This window comes from Verticillium nonalfalfae (genome assembly GCF_003724135.2).
Source record: "Verticillium nonalfalfae strain VnAa140/NRRL 66861 chromosome Unknown scaffold_15, whole genome shotgun sequence".
NCBI classification, from domain to species: domain Eukaryota; kingdom Fungi; phylum Ascomycota; class Sordariomycetes; order Glomerellales; family Plectosphaerellaceae; genus Verticillium; species Verticillium nonalfalfae.
Window position 1 is genome coordinate 229,493 of NW_021167240.1, and position 17,558 is coordinate 247,050.

The 17,558-nt window shown below is 56.0% G+C and overlaps 5 protein-coding genes across 5 annotated transcripts; 2 read left to right on the plus strand and 3 right to left on the minus strand.

Annotated features, from left to right (window-relative positions):
* Positions 1-1,408: 1,408 nt before the first annotated feature.
* D7B24_002188 (uncharacterized protein) lies at positions 1,409-2,482 on the minus strand (the record flags this gene model as incomplete). The annotated part of the gene is made up of 1 exon (XM_028636402.1): positions 1,409-2,482. The coding sequence occupies one exon, from the start codon at positions 2,480-2,482 to the stop codon at positions 1,409-1,411; it is 1,074 nt and encodes a 357-aa protein (XP_028497736.1).
* Positions 2,483-7,994: 5,512 nt separating this feature from the next.
* D7B24_002189 (uncharacterized protein) lies at positions 7,995-8,545 on the minus strand (the record flags this gene model as incomplete). Its single annotated transcript, XM_028636403.1, has 2 exons — positions 7,995-8,359; positions 8,431-8,545. The coding sequence occupies 2 exons, from the start codon at positions 8,543-8,545 to the stop codon at positions 7,995-7,997; spliced, it is 480 nt and encodes a 159-aa protein (XP_028497737.1).
* Positions 8,546-11,781: 3,236 nt separating this feature from the next.
* Positions 11,782-12,410, plus strand: D7B24_002190 (uncharacterized protein; the record flags this gene model as incomplete). Its single annotated transcript, XM_028636404.1, has 2 exons — positions 11,782-12,168; positions 12,225-12,410. The coding sequence occupies 2 exons, from the start codon at positions 11,782-11,784 to the stop codon at positions 12,408-12,410; spliced, it is 573 nt and encodes a 190-aa protein (XP_028497738.1).
* Positions 12,411-13,078: 668 nt separating this feature from the next.
* Positions 13,079-13,942, plus strand: D7B24_002191 (uncharacterized protein; the record flags this gene model as incomplete). The annotated part of the gene is made up of 1 exon (XM_028636405.1): positions 13,079-13,942. The coding sequence occupies one exon, from the start codon at positions 13,079-13,081 to the stop codon at positions 13,940-13,942; it is 864 nt and encodes a 287-aa protein (XP_028497739.1).
* A 1,659-nt stretch (positions 13,943-15,601) lies between these two features.
* D7B24_002192 (uncharacterized protein) lies at positions 15,602-17,290 on the minus strand (the record flags this gene model as incomplete). The annotated part of the gene is made up of 1 exon (XM_028636406.1): positions 15,602-17,290. The coding sequence occupies one exon, from the start codon at positions 17,288-17,290 to the stop codon at positions 15,602-15,604; it is 1,689 nt and encodes a 562-aa protein (XP_028497740.1).
* Between the last annotated feature and the right edge of the window lie 268 nt (positions 17,291-17,558).

Here is a 17,558-nt window from a genome sequence, read left to right on the forward strand (position 1 = left end):
AGGAGGTCGAATGAGGGAGAAACACAGGGGGGTATCAGGTCGAAGCAGAAAGCAGAAATTGCTGGCTATGATGAGAAAGCCTGCTGTTCATTCGTACTTTGGCGACGATACTGGCTGAAGGTTGGCAGTCGGTCCTGCCTCTTGGTCGATGTATCGTCGTTATAGTGGTTGGCCGTTGATGAGGGAACAATAATGACCCTGGCCTCCTTGACGCGAAACACGCGTCCATCTGGCGTCTTCCACAGCCGGGGTCGCGTCTGGCCATTTGGGCTGACAGTGGTCCGTGTACCAGACCCAGGACTTGTGCCAGCTGTGGCTGTGGCTGTGGCTCAGAGGTGGGGAAAGACCCTTCCTTCCGCTTTGGTAGGCTGATGACCTAGGTCTCTCAACACCCGGGAAGTCCGGTAAGTAACAAGCAGGGGTGAGAATCGGTGAGCAGCCAGTTGCATTGCATGCGAGACATAGCGGTGCTCCTGAATTTGACTTTTCTTGGCTTCTTTGATGTGCCTATATCGTATCTACATATATATCATGAACGAGCGTATGATCCCTCATTTGCAGTCTAGTGTTCGAGCCCTGGTCGAGTGAGCCCCTCATTTGAGACTGGCCTGAGATCTGTGGTCGCGTGGCTCCAACTATCAGACTTCGATATTCTTCATACATGTAACAGGCCGTGGTAACTAGGTATCTCGGGCAATTTCACCCAGATTGCAGTACGAACACGATCTTCAAGAGGTCCAGACAGAGTTCATGCCTCGACCTCAATCAAGCCACCCATCTTCCCCGCAGCCCACGCTTACAATCTCGTCCCAAAGCGGCGACAGAGTTCAAGCCCTGATGCAACGTAGCCTGCGCGGGTGCAGCAGCACTGACTCGCCTCTACGCCTGGAGCTGACCGCAGACAGCCTCAAGGTGTCGGCAATACCGCTAGCACTCTGTCCCCGAAGCAGACAAGCGCGTCTCTCTGGCTGGTGGTTGCGCTGATCGCGTTCCAGAATAATCTGTGCCAAAGGTGGCGTTCGTGAGAACGACTTCCTCTGAGCTAGCAGCGTGCATCAATGAATATTCTCAATGAACGATTGCCACAGCAAGAGGACCCCGCGACCCTCCCCAAGTACCGTAAACTATGGTGTTTTGGTTGACTGTGGTCACTACTTTTGTTCCGCAGGCGCAGCATTGTAGAACAAAAAATCAGACGTTGAGCGATTGTAGGTATACATGTGTGTGTAATGAGAATAAGTGACCATAATGTAGTCAGTTCGGCAGGTCGACCCGCATGGTATCATCCTCCGCCCTCCCCCCAGTTGCCAACGCCGGATAATGCAAAGTAAAAGCCAGAAAACGGGAAGGAAAGGATATCTCCAGTAAACGAAAGTGACACGTCCCCGCCCACCAATGCCTGCTTCTCTTAATCAGGATTGGCGATATACAGCCGTCCAGTTGTGTTGAGGGAGCTGGTGCGCTCATCGACGCTGCCTCTCCTCCTCAGCTCGTCCACCGTCTTGACGCTCTTCTCGCGCGTCACTGTCGAGTTCATGAGCGAATTGCTCGCCAATCTAGCGGCAGGGTTGCTGCCACCTCCAAGCTCGCCCACAGCGTCTGCCCGCTCGCCGCTGCTTCCACTTGCCATGCTCCTGGCTTTCTCGCTTGCTGCGTCACCGAGAACTTGTTCTCCTCCCGGTCGCTCCTCGACGATACTGCCAGTCCTCTCAGGTGTGTCGCCGGGACTCCACTTAGGCCCGTTGCTGGCACCCGAAGTGCGATACGTGAGTCCACGTCGGCTGGCTGTGCTACTGCGTCCACTACTCCCCGTTCTGCGGTGGTGCAGCCGTGACGCGGCAGCCGCCGCCGCATCGTCGTCGTCGCTGCTCTCGGCCTCGACTTCGGTGGCGCTGAGACGCATGGGAACACCGCCGACGCCAATGTGGTTTTCGCCTGGAGCATATCCAACAACACCGGGCTTGCCGTGGTGGCGGATCTTCGCAGCAACCTTGCCGGTCGCGCTGATACCGGTAGTGGTGCGGCCACTCGGGCCAGACGAGCCCGAAGCAGTGCGCTGACCACCAACCATCTCCATATTGGCGCGCAGCTTCGCGGCACGTTGCGCGGCTAGGAGGCGAGGATCCTCATACTGCGACCGGTCGCACCAGACGGTGGCCTTTTGCTTTCGGAGAAGGGCAACGTAGCCCGTTGCCTGGGCAGGAGCGCCGCCAGAGCGGGATGATGTTGATCGGCGCAGGTCGTTGGTGGGAGAAGTACGGTAGGCGGCCGGGGGCGGGACCGTCGATGTGGTCGAAAAGGTGTTGACCGAGGGAGAACGTCGGGTGAAAGACTGCTGATGCGGCTGCCCATATGGCTGATGCAGATGCATTGGCGTGGGTTGTTGGACTGGGAAGGTGTTGGACGAAGTCGTTCGAGAGCGTGAATGACTGTAGACGGAGGATGAATCCAGAGGACGCCTATGCGAATGGGGTTCCAACATGATGTTGGATCGCGAGTGCCGTCAGGCAGCAGAAGAGTGATTTCTCGCCAGCACCGATGGTTGATGAGGCGCAACTGTCAGGAGTGATTTGCTCTACAACTCGACGAGAGAGAGGGAGCTAGAGAGAGGCCTCGAGAGGGGTTGTGAGGCGAAGAATGCGGGTCGGCGGACAGTAAGAACCGGCCGAACCGAATGGCTAGGAGGTGATGCGAAACCAGGGAGGCACAGCAGTTGAAGCCAGGGTTGCTCAAGTCGTCAGGCAGAGGCAGAGGGGTTTTGTTCGTGTTGGTGTTGGCGGCAGTCCGTGCGTGGACGAGGTGGATGCCACTCCTTCTTTCGGGTGCCTTTTCTGGTGCCCTTTTTGCCCCCAACAAGCTGTCTCCTACAACAACGGCCAAGGTGATGGTGACAAGGCGCGGATACCACGGTGCACAAGTGATCCGAATCGCGGTCGCGTTCAAGCAGCGCTATGCCTGCTGGTGGCGGGGAAACACCTTCGGATAGCAAGGAGATTAGGGTCTGTGAGAGGCCCTATTGAGTAAGCGCGGGTCGTAGTGAAACGATACCGCGAGGGTGGTCGTGGGAGGACAACGACAAGGTGGATTGGGCGGTCAAGAAGAGAGTCTTGCCCAGGCTCTATCCCAAGATTGAGTGGGTGGAAGAAAATGAAGGGGCGGATCGGAGGAGGTGCGAGACGAGGGAGAGGTGGGCACGACATCAGTAAATAAGACCAGGCCAGGATGGAGATGGAGAATGATCTGAGAAAAGCAAAGCCAAGCACGCAGCAACCGGCGGCAGCACCAAGCACCAAGCACCAAGCACCTCACCATCCAAAGCCCCTCCACACCCCCCTCAGGTCGTCAGGTCAGGTCAGCTAGCGGGAGCCGGCCGTAACCTAACAAGCTGGCGACCAGGACAACATGGATGCACTAACCAGGGCGTTAGGTTAGGTTGCATGGGTGACGGAGTGGGATGAGCGCGGGTGATGGATGCATCACAGCTGCCCTGTCCTGCTGCCCACTAGGTCACCAACGGCCCCTCCTGCCCCCCCCCCCCCCCTTCCACCTCCTCCCCCTCCCCAGTTCAGTTTCCGGCAGGGCAGGCGCTATGGGATCCGGGCTTTACATCTCTGATAGGGTAGTAACCGCTAGATCATGATGGAGAGTCCTAAAGGCAAAGGCAAGCACGACAGAAAGGCACCCTGAAGCGGCTTAGCCCGAGTTCATCCATGCTCAGTCCTTCCCTTTCCCACACGCTCTCTTGCTCCTCCCTTCCTGCTCTCCATCCCCCCAATTCCCAATTCCCTCAACGCTGGTTCCCTGTGCGTTGGTGTGCTTGGCTCCCTCTTCTCAGCTGAGCAAGAGCAGGTGCGCTAAGCGGGCATGACAGGGCAGGCTCGGCTGGCTCGACAGGGCAGCAGCGAGCACCTGTTGATTGGTCGGAACGGACGACGCCGAAGAACGAGCCCACTGTGTCCCAGCCAATCGACCGGCCCATGCTGATGTAAAAGGCCCCCGATTGCTGGCGCCGGGGATTTTCAGAGATCCGCTGCTGATCTTGTGCTGTCTCCAGTTGTCGACTCCAGAATGTTGTCATAGGGGACCCTTTTTCTTCATGATTGTCCCGCCCATCACTATGTCCCGCTGCCAATGCGTTCGTATTGTACGCCCTCGAGTCCCTTTTCCGTTCTTTGTCCCCCCCGTACTCCTCTCGTATGGAACGCCGAATCGCTAGCCTTGCTCTCTCGGGGACGAAAATGACGGCCCCCCCAAAAAGAACCGTCGGGGACGTCGCCCATGGCGACGCTTGTTGCCGTCTGCTCTGCCAGCATCCTGATGGCCTAGCGTTCGCTGTCGCCCTCTGTCCCTGCGTACGACTCGGGAAGACGATAGCCGGCCCGGCTGGCCCACACCTCTTCCCATCCGTTGATGTTGCCACTGACAAGACGTGGCGGCAATGTCTGGGCAGTTGGCAAAAACTCGGCTGACAATGCAGCAAAAGGCTCAATGCTGCCATCACACAAGCACCATGACACGTTGGACCATCCCACCTGGCATTGGGTCAATCTCCTGCCCGTTCGACCGACCCATCCATCGCTTTGTGACGAAAGAAGTCATCATATTCGATCCAGAGTTGCAAGTATTGGTTCAAGCCGTTCCAAGGCAGTGGCCCATATGTGCCCTTCTTATCACCGACGTCCATGCTTTCTTTCAAGGAACGACCCTGGTTTGCTTCGTCCCATTGCGACAGAGGGTGGTATTGAGGGACGATTCGCTGCACTGCATCACAGCTCGACACCCTCGAGAGGCAGACGCCGATGAGACACAACGCACGAGATCGCGACCAATAGTGTGACCTGCGGCGCTGCTCACCCGCCCACATTACCACTGGCAGCGAATTGACGGCAATTGAAATTTGGTCGTCGAAACAGAGCCCCTGGCGGTGACCATCGTCAGCCAGCAACCAACAGCCACCAGGCTTGCTTCCCAGGTGGACGCGAGCGGTTGAACGCATATGTTGTGTGCCACACCGCCGGGAGCGGCATCGGTCGTTCTTTTACTGTTGGCTTTTCGTTGTCTTACATGTTTCTCATCACAGCTCTGACCGCCGTCATTTTGATCTCCAGACCTAAGGACAGCAAAGGACACCTGCAGCGGCGATCTGTTTACAAGTTCGCGTAGGAAGCGTCAACAACGCAGCACTCGAACTTCGATGCTACCATTGGCTTGATGGGGCCAAACATGGGCTCCCCTTGGCCGACTGACACCATCTCAATCGCCCAGGGACCCCTCGCCAGCTGTTGACAAGGCTGCAGATGCAGAGTGAAATGCAACTCTATCCTTTCGCAAAGCAGCGTGGTGGCGCAGCTCGCCCAAAGTCGTGTTTTCCGCCAGCTGCAGGCAGACCGCTTCAGCCGACTCATGGAGTCAATGGCGGATCCAATCCCGGCACGAGAAGGTACAGGTTACCCCTCCTCCTGATCTTCTCCAGGCTGTGTGTAACCCCTCCATAGACGCCAGGTCTAGGCCTCGTCAGCAATACTTGCGAATGGTACAATGCTTGACTGGTCTGTTCGAGCCCCCAAAGGTTTGCCTATCCAACCGAGGAGCATCATCGGTAACTCAATGCATAATTAGCGAGCCACATCATCGGAAGCCAACCACTAGGGGAAGATTCCCCTTGCCTCTACTGTACATTTCGGCATCGGGGATGGGACCCCACATCGACAATGACAGGCTGACGGAGGTCCACGACTTGAGACTTCCAGAAGTATTGGCAAAGCTTCTTGCGAGGCGATGTGTTACTGACGCTCTCCGTCACGTTGCATCAACGTCGTCAGTCAGCGCACGCTCGATCATCAAGCCTTTTTAGAGTTTCCATTGGAGCGATGGTGATATCCATTCATGACTATACTGGTACGCTTCTAAACGTCAGGCCATCTCTGGGGGATTTGTTTCCATTCTTCACCACTCTAGCGTGCTAGGGTTCCTAGCGCGCCGCGGCGGTACAACAGATCTCGGAGCGTTGTGTGCGTCCGCAAGGTTTGGAGCACAGAAAAGACTCAACCTCGACATCAGACGGCGCTATATTGCCGCCCAAGCATTGGTGCTAATATCCACTCCTATAGCGTCCAAGATTGATCGTTGATTGTTTGGGTTTACAAGTTTCTCGACGGTTCAGCTTGCAATATCGATCAGGGTGGCACGAGGACACGCCTAAGCTGCCGGCCTTATCCCCCGAAGAAGCCACCACTGGGGCCGAGAATCTAGGTCATGCATTTTGGTAGCATTGAGCAACCCATGTTTCACTGGTTGAAGGAGCGACTGCGTCCCACTCCATGGCTCGCATTACTTACATGGTACTTACCGCGTGGCTTTTCACGATCACACCCTCCCCAGGTTCGCAGGTGCACGATAAGAGCGGTGTTACTCCCTAGATCGTCCGTTGGCGCGGTCAAACAAGCTGAATCAAGCTCCTTGTCCGTTGTGTAGGTAGCTGGGTGAGGCAATTTGACAGGGTGACTAAGCCTTCCCCACGGCTTAGGCGTCGTTGCCAGTCTGACTGGGTATGTGTGGTTCAGAGTTAGAAAGAGCATATATATCGGTGGACGTCCAGGGAGGCAAAGGACAATATGTCTGTGTGCCGGGAGTCCAAGCCGCGAATAGGTTCACGAACCCGTGGCTGCACGCGTCAGCAAGAAGTTAACTGGGCTAGGTAATCGACTGTCTTGGCTGTAGTCACTGCACCATCCCCACTGGAAGCATGGAAGTGCCGCTAATCAGGCTGGCATCCGTTGTCGGTCCTTTTCACTCTCCATCAAAAACCTGCTTTGCGACTTTGCCATCAAGGAAAAGATCGCAAAATCGCATATGGCTCGTGCGCAGTTGAGGGTCCGCGTCTCACCTTGTCGCAAGCGTCCGTTCCTAGCAGCACAGTAGGAGCGCGCGTGGGATTTATTGGAGCTAAATCTCCTCCAAGCAGGGCACAGAGCCGCCTGCGTGTGAAAGGCTCCGATCCATGCTCCGATCTCGATCGCAGCCAACACGTCTTGCTCTACTATTGAATGCGTTATAGGGCTTGAGTTTGACCTGGATCCTTGACAGTGATGTGGATCCCTATTCTCTGGAGGTGACTGAAGGTTTGCAGCGTAGCAATTGATGCTGCCAACCTCGGTGGCCTGTTTGGTCTGTGGTCCATTGGATGGCAAGTGGCATTGTCGATGAACTGAGAACCGGGCAGTTTTATTGACGCCAGCTGTGTGCTTCATCAACAGCGGTCCATACTTGGAAAATGCAAAGACTCTCTATCGTCTTCGCTGTTGAACTATTGTTTGGCTTGTCCTTCACCTGGCAGACGTGCTGCCCAGCCACTTGACAATCACACGTGTACAACCTCGCCTACCAGATAGACGCTCCAAAGTTTAAGGCACCAAGGTCCACACCGCTTGCGACACGCATGTCTCAAACTCTATACATACATACATCTTGATATGTGCTGGTGTCACGACAGCGATTGGTACCGACACTCGCATCTGTTCCGGCATGGTCCTCCTAGCCCAACGGAGTCGGTGCCTGAGTCGGTGCCTGAACCCGGAGAACCCGGTCAAGGAGCGCCGTTTTGTCGCCTTGTCAAAGTGCATTTTAACGCGAGCATGGTTTGTGCCGTACGTTGTGTAGCGTCTCGGAGTTCAACGACCGAGGACATAGGTTGCAACATCCCAGACACACCGCGCGGAGTCGGCCTTTGCACTGGTTGGCGCCATCAGTTACGCTGTTGCACGTATATGTACTCATCCTGTTTCTGCCAGCGTTGCCACGATGAGCTCAGGACAATGGCAAGTTTGGGGACATCTCATGATGGTTTTGGGGGGAAAAAGACACCAAGGGGTATTATTGTTGGAAACTAGATCTAATCCAAAGCGCCGAACCATGGGAAATGGGCACCACCGCAAACGCTCAAATATTTGCGCTCATGATGACAGTCGTAGGGTTTCATCAAGTGGGAACCCTCTCTACTTCTTCTGCTGCTGCTGCTGCTCCTCCTCCGGCTTCTTGCCGCCGCCGAAGAGGCCGCCGACGTAACCGCCAGCACCCTTGACGCCGCTGGTGAGGCCACCGCCGACGGCCTTGCCGCCGTCGACGAGGCCTGTAGCCGCGCTGTTGGCGACGCCGGCGCCGGGGATGCTGCTGTCGGCGTAGTTGCCCTTATCGTCCCTGCCCTGGCGCTCGGCACGGTTGACGCCCTCCTTGGAGACGAGATCGCCGACGGGCTGGAGGAGACCGCCTTGGCCGACCTGGCCGGCGACGAGGCCGTGCACGCCGTCCTGCAGGGTGTCGACCTGGGAGATACCGGTGACCTTGGTCTTGTCGAGGTTCTCTGATGGTTGATATTAGCCAGGGGTCTGGGAGCTATAAGTCAAGGGGAGGGGGAGGGGGTTTGTGGCTTACGCTTAGCGGCATAGGATGTCTTGTTGTCGTTGGTGAACCACCTCAGGTAGAGATCCTCTGCCCAGGGCACCCACTTCTCGTACTGAGAGTTGTATGTCTGCTTGGACCACTCCATTTTGATGTGTTTGTATGTGTGTTTGTTTGGTTGTTGGCGTCGAGGGTTTCGTGGTGGATGGGTGTCGTAGTTGTTGTTTGATGTTGCTTCTGTCTGATGCTGGATCTAGAGAGACTCCATTCCGACCGTAACACGGCGACGAAGCATCTCTTTATCTGAACTGGCTCGACCGGCTGCCTGCCCGGTTTGCACCTCATCCATCACGCCCGCCGACCATGTGTCTGGGCCGCTGACGAGGTGTGGCTGATGCGCGCCGCCGATCCGACGTCATACTGGTGGCGGGGCATGCGATGTGATTGGTGCGTTTGGGGGTCAGGAAACCTGAACGTGGAAGGTGCGCGAGCTGCGAGAAGACGTCAGCCACTCCTCAGGCTGGTGTGGCCGTTCGCTTCCCTGCTGGACTCGTGGCTTGGTTTCATCATGATGCGTTCTGGAACGTCACGGCCGGGCAGATTGTTCGTTGCTGCTGCTGGGGGGGGGGCGCTCAGGGATGAGGGATGCTTCACCATCTCGATGGAGGGCGGTGCCTCGATGTGTGAAGGAACAACGTCATTGTCGTGGAGAGACGGTGGGAGGAGTGGGGCTGGTGACAGAGGAAACCCAGGGTGCGTGGCTGGTGCTCAGGGTCTGCTGAACGGGGTTTCGCATGTGAAGCTGGCCACGGCATCGTTTGGATTTTCAGGGTCTCGCCGTGACAAGTGACGATTTTCTTCTGCCCGCCTCCCCCTCTCCCCTGGGGATCTTCGATTCCAAGGTACTTTGCCTCACTTTTCCTTGAAGGCTTTCGCGGGGCTAGTGAAACTGCCGACGATCCCCCTTGGGGGCGCGATCTCTGCCGCACGCGCAGCAGCAGTATCAGCAGCCTGAGCGATTACCGAGCTTGGCCTCGATGTGACCCGGTTCCTGGAGATCGTGAGCGTCCAGTTCGTGGGGAGGTGGGCGTGTCGAAGCTGATCCTGCCTGCTTGGCGACGTCGCTCGGTCTGTCCTCGCCTTGCCTGATCCGCTCGGTGAAAGATTGCCTGCCTTTTTTCACCGAGGCCTGAATCACTGACAAAGTGGTCCGTCTGGCTTCAATTACACGAGAACAGTCCTTTTTCCGTGTGTTTTGTGCATCGTCGCTCGGGGAACAGTTGGTCCTAGCTGAAGGATGATTTTTTTTGGCGAAACCTCAGCTTCAGCCCCTCGTTGCTCGCTGCTGTGCCGCTTCTTGGCGCACCCGCCTTCCTCGGCTCAACGCTGCAGAATGAGGCCCTCCCGACATAAGTACCTGGGCTCAGGTAGGTCGCAGCTCAGGTAGTGCTGACCACGATCTGACCACCTCGAAGGAGACCCGTCCAGTCAAGTGTGCACATCGCGCGTCTGCCTCTACTTGCCCCCTTACCGCACAAACGCAGTCCTGCCTCTTTCTTTCTTCATCCGGGCAAATGGTTCTTCCCTGAGCCACGTTTTCGTTTTCGCAGTATCGCGGGGCATGTCCATCGTGGCTAGCCTCGACAATCGCTCGCCCACGCCAAAGCTTAGTCTCGACAGTTTTCGGAGAAACAGGACACACTGCAGCAGCTTCAGCTCATAGTCCCGCGGAGCGTTCCGACCGGCCCGTACCCCCCCTAGGGTGTCCGGATGGCCTTCGAGTCTGGTTTCGCAACCTTGGGCATTGAACAGGGCGACTGACGAGGTCCTATATCCAGTTGTCCAACAAGCAAAGGAGGAAAAGACATTGGAGTCGACTATCGCTGGGTCCGCAGACTTTACCAGCAGCTGGCAGAAACGCCATTCAGCATTGACACCGGCGTTCGAGTCGCCTGCCATTCGCTGGGCGGGGGCGCCACAATGAACAGAAGCATACTATCTACCAGTTCAGTATGCCCGGATACTATATGTTTGAAAGCAGTGTCAACGGCCCTGGGTCAACTTTCCGGGCCCTTGCTTGGATCCAAGCCCGACTGTGGTAGTGGTACTCTTGATTCGACCCTCTGGGGTTGTCATCATGATGAAATGAGCCGCCTATTGGAATCTCATGTTTGCTCCCCATTTGAGTCTTCAGTCAAATGTGCATCAAATCAGATTCTTCTACAGGAACCAGTAATATATGGGTGTTCCAACTCGGCAGAAAGGAGTTTCGGCTGGGTCGACCGTGTGGTCGACGCAACTCCAATCACGGTCGTCCAGAAAAACGACGCGCCAGATGCTGGCCCCGTCGTTTGGGGGCTTGTGATTGCGGCTGCTATCGGCTTCGCGGTTGGCATGTCGTAGTCGAGAAGTGTCCATCCACGGATGAGTGGCCTGATGTTCGCATTGCGTTACCGCAGGCCGGCGCGGACCACGACCGACTCAATGGCAGACACGCGGCATACAACAGGCGTGGGATATGATAAGCGTCTACGGGTGCTTAGGCATAGCGAGCTGCAGCGCTTTCTGCTTTTGGAGTCAGGCTGCCAATGGCTGGAAAATGTATGATATGATTCGAAGACCGTGCTGGGACGTTGATGGCTTGACACGACACCCGGAAGATACCTTCACATGTTCGGGACCATGGGATTGGTCAGCTATTTCGAAAGAGACAACGTTATCAGGGACCCAGTACAGCATTTTGAGATCTTAATTCAGCCCTATAAGTTATTCTACTGTCTTCCATCTGTACTCGGAAGAGGCAACGCCCTGGAGCCTTGCCAGAACAGGGCAAGTTAGTGAGGCATCCTTAGTCAAAGACATAGCCCGAACACCGGAATTCATGGGCCTCTGCCGACCCGTGCGCTCGGTAAGCATCTGGCACAAGGAACCTTTCGCGGGTGTATTTCAAAGCTTGACTGCCGAGTTGGTAAGGAGGTTTTTTGCTAACGATACGCAGAGGGGCCCTGGAGGTTGACGCAGAGCTCGGGTTATGAGGCCTGTTTAGGAATGGTGCGAACTGCCATCGACTTGCCCACTACCGAAGCGTGACATTAGCGGAATTCCCCCCATTGTCACGAACCAATCCTTTGATGACTGAGCATCCCGACATGGAGAAACGCCTCCAATATGTGCATGTGGCGCGTCACCTTGACAAGCACCTCATCGCCGACCATGGAGGGGCTTGCGGGGTAGCATCGGGTCATCTACCAGCTAAGTCCGAAACCGAACGACGCCGCTGTAGTGATATAAACTCGAGGGAGCGCCGTGATTTGAAGGATTGCTGTTCATCAAATAACACACAATCGAGGATTGCCTGTGTCAGGTTTTCAAGAAACGTTCAACATGTCCTCATTCCGCTCCATGCTCGGCGTGCCGCCGTCTACGGCCTCCACCCAAGACAGTGTCCTCGTCATCATCGACGCCCAGGGCGAATACGCCGAGGGCAAGCTCAAGATTTCCAACATTGAGGCGTCGCGCCCCAACATCTCTTCCCTGCTGGAGAAGTACCGCGCCGCCAACGCGCCCGTCGTCCACGTCGTTCACGAGACGCCCGCCGGCGCCCCTCTCTTCACCCAGGGCACGAAGCTCGCCGAGATCTTCGACGAGCTCGCGCCCAAGGATGGCGAGGCTGTTGTGACGAAGCACCACCCCGGTTCATTCGCCGACACCAACCTGCAGGAGATTCTGGAGAAGTCCGGCAGGAAGAAGATTGTGCTCGTCGGTTACATGGTGAGTCTAGCAACGAGATGGGCAGCTCGACGTGGAACGTTACTGACACATTGCAGGCTCACGTCTGCGTCTCGACAACGGCCAGGCAGGGTGCGCAGAGGGGCTGGGATGTCATCGTCGCTGAGGACGCTGTCGGTGATAGGGACATTCCCGGCGTGGATGCTGCGCAGCTTGTGAAGGTTGCCCTGGCTGAAATTGCTGATGTCTTTGGCACTCTTGTCTCGAGCAAGGACATCAACTAGGGTTTCACGTCCCTGGTATGGTATCATCAATAAATATCTGACCCAATTCTTCCTATTCTGATTCATAAGAGGGCCGTCTAGCTATGAGCATGTCAGCTTTTGTGCCCCGTGATGTTCTGTCGCGCTACCTACAGACGCAATCGAGGTACTCGTAAACCTCAGTAAGTGTTAGAAAGCCAAGCCATGTAGTTCGCCAGTCTGCTTTTCCTGATTGCATTTGAATTGACAACAGATAAGCAGCACTGTTGTCACAGATCAGTGCTGCACTTGACCAAATCTCTGTTGACGTCCATTTGTTACTGGCTGCCCAGGGGTAGGCTGACTTCTAGGCTCCCTGAGATCTGACATGCAGGGCTCAATAAAGCATAGCGGCAGTCGACGGCAGCCTCAGGATCGGGCTGCATATTCAGGGGTACATCAACTGACATGTAGTATTTTAGGCAACAGTGGCCCCGAGCACCTAAATACCACAGACGGTCACATTCGACAGTGTATTCCGCATGCTGGGCATGACCGAAAGATGCAGCCGAGAATGGAAAGAGGCAGCCAATGCGGTTTGGACCTCTCAGCACCATAAAACCTCAGGGGTGGTGACCATGTTCTACGCTGAGGCTGCCATCTCGACTTCACCGCTTGACTCGACTGGAAGGCACACAGATCAACGCACAATGGCAACCATGCGCGCCCAAAGCCATTCGCCCTTCTTTCGACTACCAGGAGAGATCCGCGAGAAGATTCAGAGGTTATGCATCATGTGCCGCGAGGACATAGACTTTGAAAATCTGAGCCCAACAGAATATCCTGAGGTTCTTTTCAGATCGTCATCCCACGAAACGCCCTCTCTGCCTGCGATTATGTCCACCTGCAAGAAGATGCACTCGGAAATGAGTCCCTTCGCATTTACCGAGCTGATTGTACACGAGCAACACCATCTCAATTCACGCATCAGCCTCATATGCCATGGATATCTACGATGGGAGCGCATCCTCCGCATCTCACTCATTGTTGGGAACGCACACCGCGACATGACCTCGCCCCTGTGGAGTAGATTCCTGGGCGATATCCTAAAGCGCAGCTGCAACATTGAGCATCTCGACCTGGAGCTCAACAAGAACGAATTTCGTCAAGAACTCGAGGAAGCTATAGCGATGGAGGAGCGGGCGCGACGAGACGGCAGTTTAAACGGCGAAAACGCGGAACTTACTTCAGAGGCTTACGCACAGCCGTCCTGGCTGGAGGGCATTTCTCGACAATCTAGCTTGAGAAGAGTTTGCTTCGAAGGGGGTGTTCCGACTGTCTGGTTGGAGAGGCTTTGTCTGCTGTCTGCTGGACGGATCCGCGTCTTCAATGATGGCGTCCGCTTCCGAGAGGCAGAGAAGCCTAGGGCCAGAACTCTCAACGACGAAGCTGGTGACTTGATGTCAGCAAGGACTGATCTGCACTCTGCAAGTACTGTAGAAAGACCAGCAAGCTTAGTGCCTACAAGTCTCGGGTTCCAGTTATTGGTCGAGCCTGCGGTTAGATTTGACTGATCGGATCGACACTTGGTGAAGCAGTCCGTATAGTGAGTCTGCGACTTGAGACATATGATGGATGAGCTTTGCATCGGAACACAGCCTTCAGGATGGCTCGAACAGGATTTTGGCGACGCAGAATACGGACTACAATGAAGTTAATGAGCGCATTGACGATTTGAAAAGTCTCCTACGCACATTGAAGTCATTCTGGCCGGAGGAAAAGTCACTTTGAGAGCTTCGCACCACGCGAGGTCGTGTGAGTCGGCATTTTAGGACTCGTGCGAGCCGTTTCGGGTCGAGCAAGATTCTATATCATCTAAAGTTCCGCGAAAGGTAGAGGCCAAGGGGTCCGGGGTGAGATTTGTTGGAAGGCGCTAGATTGACCGTCTTTGCCATGGCCTTTTATTCAGCGATTCCAGGTTCACCCGGCAAGGCAATACCCCAAGCTGCATAGCTAACTGAGACGGGCCGGTGTTTTCACTGCTTGTGCACTGAGTGCCGTACAACATGTCTCGAACCTTGTCATGACATCGGGCTCGGATTTGACACTCAGATGCCTATTGGTCAAGCGTAAGAGAGTGCGAATCGTGCCGCCTGCGTTTTTTCAGAATTACGCAACTAAATAGCTGGTCGGATCCTGCGGAGGCTTTGTTAACTCTCACTGCACACATGTCAAGAAAGGATGATTTGGCAGCTCTCGATACGCCCGAAGTCATATTGCTGCATATCGTTGTGAACCTGCCAGTAGCTTCATCCTGCGCGGTCATGTGTAATCAGCCCACCTGCCAGTTCATACCCCCAAAGTTGTATCGTTGCTTCGCATGCGCCGTGAGCCCGAGAACGTGGTCTTGGCTGCGACTTGAAGTCAATAGACTGTTTTGAGGGCCTGAGTGGTGGTTAAGATTGTTGGAAGATAGCACACCTGCGAGTCAGTTTCCGAGTCAGGTTTGGAATTTGTTTACTCCATTTGACGACTGTGAAGAGACTAGTATGTCGTAGAGTATTTGAACGACAAAAGCCGCCGCTTTCACATCCACTGCGGAACATGTACCGTCCAGCTGACCTGAAGAACCAGGCATCGACAGTCCGGAGACGACAGCAGCGTTTGCGGTGTCACGGCTCAGCGGAGCGCATGTTGTCCCGAATACCAATTGACTGAATCGTGGGCTGTCACGTTCTCGACCGCGAGACAAGTTTTGGCAAAACGGGAACATTTGTGCTGCTCCGCGCTCCTCTTATCGATCACACCACATGGCAAACATGAAAGCTCAGCGACGCTTTCTCATTCCTGGTCTTGCTAATCACAGCTTCCTTGAACGGCGGCAGCCATGTCTCTGCCGAGTCCGCCCCTGATCTGCCAGGGTTTCGTTTCCCTGGTGTCAGCATCCCCGGTGCGCAAGCCATCCCGATCTACAAAGAGACTCTTTGTACTCGATAACCACGTCTGGAGACATTGATGAGTTGGTTTGTTGACCAAAATTCCTGGTAAATTGCCGCGGCCGTACATATTTTTGTATCACGAAACTACTTAAGCTCAAAGCTCGGTTAAGAGCGTCTTCAGACCATGAGCTGTATGCATTGTGACATGAGCTTTATGCATTGTGACATGAGCTGTATGTATTATGATTACACTACGTAAGGACCCCGAAAACCACACCAAGACGCCTCGCCCGGTCACGTTCGGGACGACGCAACCTCGCGGAAGACGGGATACTCATCCCCCGCCTCCACGTGAATCAGCCCAAACGTCACAAAACTCTCGGCGACCTCGGGCTCGAGCGCCACGAACGCGAGCGCCGCATTCTTCTGCCTCGTGCTGACGCGGAAGCTGCCGGCGGGCAGACGCACGACCTTGTCGCTCGCCTCGACCGTCACCCTGTTCCGGATGAGGGCCTCGTACGACTCGGCCTCGAACTGGGACGACGTGACGTTGAAGGCCTCGACGGTGCCGGCGTACGCGTAGGCGAGCGTCTCGATCTCGACGCCCTGGAGCGCGAGGCGGTCGGCAATGTCGGCGCGGTTGCGCGGGATGAGGTAGGCCTCCGGGCGGGAGCGGGTCAGGTTCGCGGTCGCCGGAGACGAGGAGAGGAATTCGACGGGGACGTCGACGATGGTCCCGTTGCGCGTGTCGACGAGGGCGAAGGTGCGGTTCGTGCTCTCTTGGTAGTCGGACAGGACGATGTCGGCGTTGCCGTGGATAAAGTCATCGATGCTGTCTTCCAGGGTCGCGAGCACGTCATCGACATTGTCGCGCGCAATGTCGAGGAGGGCTTCTAGCATCGTCAGCGAGCTGGCGGTGCGACGTTGGAAGTGCTGGTCCGCCAGCCGCAGGCCGCGCGCCTCGCACAGAATAGCGACGGCCTGCGTCAGGCCGTAGGCGTTTCGGCCACTGGTGGGACTGGTGACGGCCTCCTCGAAGACGATGGGCGAACCGACTGTCTCGTTGACGGGCCCTGTGACATACGGGCTCGACCGGAATCCGGCAGCCTCAAGTCGCTCGGCAGCGCCCGCGGAGAACAGATCTTCGGTCAGATTGCGGATGGCGGGGTGTGTGTTCAAGTTGCGACCCGAACCGATGAGGACGTCTGAACTGTGTCGGTAGACTCCGCCGAAAACGTTGGACGCAGTGTACTCGTGCATATCAATCACGACATGCGCATTGAAATTGGAGACCAGTCTCTTGATGTCGCGCGACTGCTGCCGCACGAGCTTGGTGTGTTCTCGATTGGGGTCAATGTTGGTGGCCAGCTCGCGCTGAAAGTACGCGACGCCATCGGGGTTGTATCGTGGCAGCACGAGAATGTCGAGACGCTCCAGCAAATGTGAGGCCCACGTCTGGTTCGCGTCCAGCTTGCCGAGGAGGGCAAGAATGCCTTGGTCACCGGCGGGCTCGTTGCCGTGGATGGCGCCCTGGATGTACACGCGTAGTTTGTCCGATGAGTTGGCAGCCGACGCATCCTTCGATGTGGATAGGAAGAGGTGAGGAAAGGCGCGGCCCTCTTCTGAGAGGAACGGGACAACTTGGTAGTTCATCCAGGAATTGTGCAGAGTGAGGTTGCGAATGAAGAAGTCTACAGATGTTAGCCAGGATGGCAGGTCAAGCTGGCGACCGCCGGAAGGCCTACCAAGCGTGGCATCACTTGTCGGTCCTGCTGTGCCATTGGCGAAGCCGTCGGGGATGGTCTCGGGGTTGAGGAAGGCTGGCGAGAGGAGCTCAACGTCGACCTTGTCAAAGTTTTTCGAAACGGCGTCATTGTCCTTCTGGACAGGCGCATGGTTCCAGCCGAGCTGGTACTCAGCTGAAGCGCCCTCGAGACAGAATAGTAGGGCCTGAAGGCCAAAATGGGGGATGGCAGAGCGCATGATGAGGTCGACGGCGGAAGCTCTAGAAATGCTGGGGAGACGAGAACCAGTGGCCAAAGACGGCAGCTGCTATGGTTCCTGCAGTCAAGACGCCTTTATACTCGTCACGAGTCTCAACCGTCTCCTGCAAAGACGCCTGCCTCACAGCCGAGGGACGAGTGCCTTCCGACGAGGCCGTCATCCTGTCTCCTCCGGTCAGATCGACGTGATCGAACCTCTTTGCAGCATCGCGTCATCTTCAGGCCTCAGCAGCCAAGATCCCGACTTT